The sequence below is a fragment of the Diachasmimorpha longicaudata genome, chromosome 1 (genome assembly GCF_034640455.1).
Source record: "Diachasmimorpha longicaudata isolate KC_UGA_2023 chromosome 1, iyDiaLong2, whole genome shotgun sequence".
Taxonomy (NCBI): domain Eukaryota; kingdom Metazoa; phylum Arthropoda; class Insecta; order Hymenoptera; family Braconidae; genus Diachasmimorpha; species Diachasmimorpha longicaudata.
The window spans coordinates 9,253,482-9,260,322 of record NC_087225.1 but is presented as its reverse complement, the minus strand read 5'-3'; the positions used below and the strand labels follow the sequence as shown (position 1 = coordinate 9,260,322).

The 6,841-nt window shown below is 36.6% G+C and overlaps 2 protein-coding genes across 4 annotated transcripts; one reads left to right on the top strand and one right to left on the bottom strand.

The window, feature by feature from the left end:
• Window positions 1-61: 61 nt before the first annotated feature.
• LOC135164561 (L-xylulose reductase) lies at window positions 62-1,927 on the bottom strand. Its single transcript, XM_064125063.1, has 4 exons — window positions 1,730-1,927; window positions 996-1,425; window positions 589-737; window positions 62-478 (listed from the first exon to the last, which is right to left on the bottom strand). Exons 1-4 carry the CDS (start codon window positions 1,779-1,781, stop codon window positions 375-377), a joined length of 735 nt encoding a protein of 244 aa, XP_063981133.1. The 5' UTR covers window positions 1,782-1,927; the 3' UTR covers window positions 62-374.
• A 572-nt stretch (window positions 1,928-2,499) lies between these two features.
• LOC135163085 (ankyrin repeat domain-containing protein 54-like) lies at window positions 2,500-6,631 on the top strand. 3 transcript variants are annotated; one of them, XM_064122455.1, is made up of 4 exons: window positions 2,500-3,266; window positions 3,515-3,587; window positions 4,105-4,813; window positions 4,985-6,631. In XM_064122455.1, the coding sequence occupies exons 1-3, from the start codon at window positions 2,988-2,990 to the stop codon at window positions 4,809-4,811; spliced, it is 1,059 nt and encodes a 352-aa protein (XP_063978525.1). In that variant the 5' UTR covers window positions 2,500-2,987; the 3' UTR covers window positions 4,812-4,813; window positions 4,985-6,631. The 3 variants fall into 3 exon arrangements, with proteins under 3 accessions (XP_063978525.1, XP_063978441.1, XP_063978361.1); XM_064122371.1 differs by having other exon boundaries at window positions 4,982-6,631; XM_064122291.1 differs by having other exon boundaries at window positions 4,105-6,631.
• Window positions 6,632-6,841: the final 210 nt, after the last annotated feature.

Genomic DNA, 6,841 nt, shown 5'->3' with positions numbered 1-6,841 from the left:
TGTTTGTTGTTGTTTTTTTGAATGAATTCGGGGGTGTTATAATACGAGAAAGTCGTAAGTGTGAAGAGGAAAATAAATTTATTATTATGAAAGTATAAATGCGGTCGAGGGGTTGCAACCGTTATTACTCTCCTCAGATGTACAAAGCAGCTCAACAAATGAAAAAGGAAAGGTAGAATGGAGAATTCGACTTTGTGGATAATATCAAAGATAGGGCATACAAAAGGGGAAAACGTCGCTGTTATTTTCTCGCAAAGTCGGCGAGTTTTTCCACTATTTTTCATTCATTTATTCATTGAGATAATTATCAATTCGTTTGGAATTATTACATCACTTTGACATTCACTTTATGCCAAGCGAGCAGTCAAAAATGACTATGTCGCGAGAAATCCACCGTCCACAGGGAGCATGGTTCCTGTTATCATGCTACTCCGATCACTCAACAAGTAAACAATTGCGTCTATGACTTCGTCAACCTCTGTAATGACAAAAAAACAGCATACCAATATATGATATCATTAACGTGTCAAAGAGGCTTAATTTTTCTGAATGTATTGATATCTCTGTTTAGTGATCTTTAGTGTTTACCAGCGAATCTGCCGAGAGGAATTTTTTCTATCATAGCTCTCGCCTTCTTTGGATCCTCCCAGCCAAGTTTTCCCATTGCCGTCATAACTACTGTTGGATTCACACTATTAACTCGAATTTTATGTGGGCCCAATTCCAATGCCATCGTTCTATAATAAAAAAGTTGCTATTTGCAATCATAACGCATTTCATCTTTTGTTAGTCAATTTGTAGTGAACGGTGTCGCGTTGAAATTTGAAAAGTTAAATTCTAATTTATGCATATGTCGTACGTTGTTTATATTTTTCTTAGGGAACCCTCGGGGGACTTAAAAATTTCACGATTATCGCCAGGTAAGAGAGACCCTTGAAATAACGCGTTGAACTGCCCTCGCTCGATTTAAATTGCTCAAAAGAATGATTAATTACTTTGTGAGCATGTCAAGAGCACCTTTCGATGCACAGTAAACTGCATGATCCTTGATGGCAGCCTGGCTAGCCTGTGAGGAAACATTGACAATAGTCCCTCCGTAATTTCGTTTAATCATGTCCTCAGCGACTATTTGCGAGACATTGAAAACCGCTTTGACATTCACATCCATGGTGAGATCAAAATCCGCCTGTGTGAGTTGTAGAAATGGGGCCAGGGTTGCAACACCGGCGTTATTGACGACCATGTCGATCGGTAGAATGCTACTCACGGCGTCTCTTGTCGCATCCCAATCTCTCAGATCCACTGCCAATGGGATTATCTTGGGGTCTTCAATTTTCAAAGTGTCCAGATGTTTCTTGGTTCGAGATATTCCTATGACTGTGGCTTTGTACTTGGACAGACGCAGGCAAAGATCCCTACCGATTCCTTTAGTTCGTGTAAAAATAAACAGACAATTGTATTTTCTTTATCAATGTAATGTAATGAAATTGTCCAATTTAAACTCATAAAGAAAGACTAATGGAAAGATTGAGAGTGATATCAATGAACTAATAGTTTTAAAGTTCAACAATAATTCTAATTTGTGGACATATTGAGAAAATGAAAACACTTAAAGACAATCAGAATATGAAGAGATTTAATAGACTCAAATTGGAATACGAATTAACCATTTCATTATACCGAGGGGTGCCAGAACCTTAACAAGATAATATAGTGATGTATTGAGTACCTTGACCTGCACCAGTGACCAATATTCTCTTCCCCTCAAACGAAATATTCATTATTGGTGATTCTCTTGCGTAAATGCGTTGTGGGATGTTGCTCGGTGACTGGTGACCTACAGACTGTTGTTATCAATGTTCTTTCCGGTTTTATGAGAATATGGCTGGCTATAATGTCTCCAGATGGTATTGTGTAACATTGCAAATATTACTAGGAGATTCGTCCGTTGAGAGGAAATAAAAGGAGTGTAATCGAATGCAATTACAAGTTGATTTTTCGTGCCTCTTATCACGTAATTATTTGTGGCTTGGCAATCCTGACACAAATGTTAAAAGACTTTTGGAGATATGACATGCTCCCTTGGAATTTTTCATTCCCAAGATCATCACAATATAAAACATAAAAAACCTCCAATTGATGAAATTTCATCATGAGATGGGCACCAGAGGTTCAAGGATTTATTCCGCATTTTCAAGTTCTTTTGAAAAGTTTTTTAATGAGTGTTGCCTCATTATAATTACTTAATGAGCTCATGAAACACTCGCCATTGAGTATGCCCCAGTGATTTCAATGTTTGCTCCGTACGTAGACAACCGATAGGTGGTTGCATTTCACGAAATGAATTAATTCTATCGTTTGTACAAGTTTTGTACTCGTTTCCACTGAACTCAGGATGTTTGGTTAGTTTTTCATTGTTTTTTAAATAAATAATGGAAATAGTGACCTCTCTGTACGACAGGCGGAACCCTCACGACTACAGGGTATCTGTAAGAGGTGACCTCTCTGTGCTACATATTCCACTAACGAATAAATTAGACAAACAGATTATTGAACTACAAACGATTCTATATCGATAGGGAGTGAAACTATTAAATAATCTTCAATTTTACTAATCTCTCCGCCAAACTCATATTTGATTTTTATAACTTATCTAAAATTTAATGTGAAACTAGTGAAACATTTTGAGATCACTACGAACGGGTGTAAACGTACTGCAGACCATAGAATTAGTTCACTTCGCGAAAAGCAATCACCTGTCGGTTATCTACATACGAATCAAAAGAAGGTCAGAAGAAAACACTCCTGTCAAGTTATACATAAACATAAGGTTATGTTTTCACGAAATTCTACAATCTAATTCACATCATCAACGGTTTGCCTTGAATTCGCGAATGAGAAGTCATTAACGAATTGCTTGATCATTGTTGAAGCATTTAATTCGCTGTAAAAATAAGTTGATAAAATATTAGTGACAAGTCGTAAGAATGACTTCTGTGGATTCTGGCGTTGACACTGGCAATGATTCTAACGACAGTGGTCAAGCGGAGGGACAATTATTGTTCGCACCCCCATCCACAAATTCAGTTAAACGAGGACGAATTATCGAAGTGAATAAGGAGAAGAATATGCTGATCATCAATAATCGCCCTGAAGATAATGGAAAACAGTTGGAGATTGTGGAGATGCACAATGAACAAACTATACCCACCACTATTGAATGTGTCACACAGAGATCAGGCTCATTATCTCTTCATTTTGATCGGGTAATTTGATGATTAAATCATTAAGCAATCCCTTAGCAATTGTCAAATGGTTTTCTGACGGAATTTCGTACACCTTGAAAAGTTATCCATGAATTGTTGCATAGAGTTTCTCTTTATTTAGATCATTTGGTCTTAACGCAACATATAATTCTTACCATTTGTCTTATTTTCTCCCAGTATTGCTCATTGCAATAATTAAATCATATAAATAAGTTCATGTCACAATCTTTCTTATTCTCGTGTTTCAGACTCCAGAATTTTGTTTGCCAGAATCTACGCTAAGAGGTGATAACAAATCGCTCTGTAAAAATATTGTGGAAGGTACAATATATTCTTTAATAACACTAACCTCCACACATAGACTTATCATATGATTTTAAGAAAAAAATCAAGAGTACGTCAACGTTTAGAATTTCCTTGCAGTTTTTATTGTTGTGAATATTGGTTATTTATGGATTTTTTTCTGAATTCGTTTTTGAATATTCCTGTGATCGTTTGATTATTTCAAAGTTTCAATGACAGTCAATTTACGCCCGAGATTTACAGCAATTGGGTACTAATAGCACAGTAATGAAAAAACCTTAATTAGTTTGCCTTCTTTATTTAAACCATAGAAACAATGATGAAAACCTTCATTGATGTTTTCCTAAGATACGGAGCCTGAGCCGATTGCAAACAATTTGGAGTTTCAACTTCATGCTTTCTAGTGTAAATGGAAGTTTACCACAAAAGACACAAACTTTTACGTACCACTTGACATGGACCTTGACGTCTCTTGAAATTTTCTCTTACGCCATAGCCAAATAAACAATCTGTTAATCTCCTGTTTTTTTTTCAGAACGCGTCAGTAGCTTATCCGTCTTTCCAAAATCCTTTCCTGCCATCAAACTTCATTTACATAAATTCTATAAGAGTGGAAGGGAGGCATACATTAGGCGAGAAAGAAGACAAGCTGGAGATCCATTTCATTGTTCATTGCGGGAGAAAAAGATGCGTCTTGCGGCTGCTACGAACAACATAGAATTGATAACAGCTCTCCTGGCAAAAGGAGTCTCCCCCAACAATGCTGATGCCCAAGGACGATCTCCTCTCCACTTGGCATGCTCCAGTGGTTACACAGACATCGTCAAGATACTCTTGGATTATGGGGCTGATCCTAACAAAATTGACACCCTGGGAAATACTCCGTTGCATCTGGCAGCTGTCACTTCGAAAATATCAGTAGTTGTTCTCTTGTTGAAGGCTGGAACTAATGTATTATCCTTTGATCGTCATGGATACAATCCTCTTCAACTTGCTCAAACAAAGCTACGAATGCTTCAAAACTGCAAAGGCTCTGAAATCAGCCGAGTTAAGGAGGAAGTCCACAAAATTGTAGAAATGCTTTTGGCTTATCTTCAGCAACAAAAGGACGTCGGTGTACAAATTGAGGCTCTGAGCTCTTTCTGCTCAAGGCTATCCTTGTCAAGTACCACTGACCAGGTACAAGATGATGTCAAGGACCTTCTCGCAAGCATTGATTCGCTAGATTTGAGTAGTAATTAAAGGTTGTTCGTTGAGTCTTCATCTTTACCATTTTTGTTTGCGAGAATGTTGAAATTTATGCAATTAAAATAAGAGTTGCACACATTTAATCGGAAAAATGAATCTGTATACATATTTTTTGTATTTTTTGGATTGAACGCATATGAGAATTACTTTTCCTTTTATTTTAGTAGTTTTTTAAAACCGAACCACTTCTATGGAAAGAGAGAATATAAACTAGAGATCTAATCTATTGTTCAATATGAGAGAAGAGGATATGTCTTGATGCAGCAATGAGCAACGCAGAGTTGATAACTAGTCGCTTGGAGAAAAATGCGTCTCCTAACGATGATGACGCTCAAGGACATGTTCCCCCTCTATTTGGTGTGCTCCAGTGCCTAAACAAATATCCTCAAATGGCTATGGTTCAGGCTGTGGGACTACTCCCAATAGAACTAGCAATCTGAGAAATACCTCACTCCCCATGACAGCTGTCACGTTTAGAACAACAGTTGTTCTCTTGCAGCAGGCTGCAAGCAATGTATTGCCCAAAGAAAACTACGCATGCTCCACACTGGCAAAGGCCCTGGAGTTAGCCGCAATGAGGATAAACTTCACAAAGTTATGGAGATGCCCCTGGCTTCTCTTAATCATCAGAGAAGTGTTGATGTATATACATCAAGGCTCTGAACTTGTCAGTCCAAGATGGTCATTGCCAAGCACCACGGGGCAGGGACAGGGACACGGTTTCGAAAACTTTCTTCCAAGCATTAATTCACTCAGTTACACTAGTGACACATGATTTCTATGTTGATTTTTTATGTTTACTATCTGTCTTTGTACGAACACGCGAAAGTTTGTGTCATCAAATCAACAGATGAAGGACATTTCATTGAAAAAAATTATTCTCATGCGTAGTTTTGGGGACTTTTTACATTAAAAATATTTTGGAATTATTTGTTTTTAATTTTAACGATTGTTCGATCGCATTATTCATTTATATTTTTTAGTTTTTTCATTATCTTAAAGAGATTCCCGTCTGGTTTTATCCATGCCAAGAGGTGACATCATCCACTGGTGGCTCTCTCCAATTTTTTATGGGGAACATTAAACATTCATCAGAATCTGAGAAACGAGATGTTACCAATTGCATCTCATGCAAAAAAGTCAGAGTGAGAAGGGGTTATTGAGGGTTTTTTCCTTAATTTGGAAGCAATAAGAAAATTTCTGAAGAGGAGATTGCAATAGTGATGGGGTGATAAAGTATTTGTTATAAAAAGTTGAATTAAAATGGAATGTTTCCCTTGAACTACTTAGCAAACTAAAATTCATAATTGATAACAAATATTAAATTATGTAATTGATGAATGTGATCAAGAACTTACTAAGAGCAATTTATTGTAACTGGGAAATTTTTTTGGGAAAAATTTCGCTGCGTACAAAGGTTTAATGGAAACAAAATTCAACTTATAACGTTTTATGACTTCATTACCGCACGCATAGCAATCTCGCTTTTCTTTAACTATTAGTTTATATGATTATTAGTGTTGAATGAACTCGAATAATTGTCTAACAAGGAATAATATCTTCTCCTGTGAGATACATTGCCATGATTATTCCAGTGTTTCATATGCAGTTATGATTTTTTATTTGACATTTATTAGCGTTGTAAATAGCCGGTGTAACTGAATTTCCATCAGCTATAATGCAGTGAGTCCTCACATGAGTTGTCTGCCCAATTCTCGCAACTATTATAGCTGATGAAGCGGAATATGCGTATATATTCAGTCATTGTCTGTAGTTTTTACACTCGTGAAATAGACGAATCAATCAAACAAGTATGTAAATGTAGTTTTATTCCATACTTTTCAGGTTACTTTTTATTGCAAGTTTTTTAGGAGAAAGAAATTTGAAAGAATATCTCGTGGAATTTTTTCTAGCTCGGAAAAATTGCTACGGAGAGGTTTTCTATGAGAAAGTCCGAGGAATTTTTGCTAGAATTTTCTCATTTGTTCAGTTTCCAATATTGGAACACACACACGAATTAAATT

What these genes read in the sequence shown, in the direction of transcription:
- LOC135164561 (XM_064125063.1), bottom strand. Translation starts at nt 1,781, where the DNA reads ATGAATATTTCGTTTGAGGGGAAGAGAATATTGGTCACTGGTGCAGGT. An exon ending in GGTCACTGGTGCAGGTCAAG is followed by an intron (nt 1,426 to 1,729) that starts GTACTCAATACA and finishes CACGAACTAAAG; the next exon opens with GAATCGGTAGGGATCTTTGC. An exon ending in GCTCTTGACATGCTCACAAA is followed by an intron (nt 738 to 995) that starts GTAATTAATCAT and finishes TTTTTATTATAG; the next exon opens with AACGATGGCATTGGAATTGG.
- LOC135163085 (XM_064122455.1), top strand. Translation starts at nt 2,988, where the DNA reads ATGACTTCTGTGGATTCTGGCGTTGACACTGGCAATGATTCTAACGAC. An exon ending in TATCTCTTCATTTTGATCGG is followed by an intron (nt 3,267 to 3,514) that starts GTAATTTGATGA and finishes CTCGTGTTTCAG; the next exon opens with ACTCCAGAATTTTGTTTGCC. An exon ending in CTGTAAAAATATTGTGGAAG is followed by an intron (nt 3,588 to 4,104) that starts GTACAATATATT and finishes TTTTTTTTTCAG; the next exon opens with AACGCGTCAGTAGCTTATCC.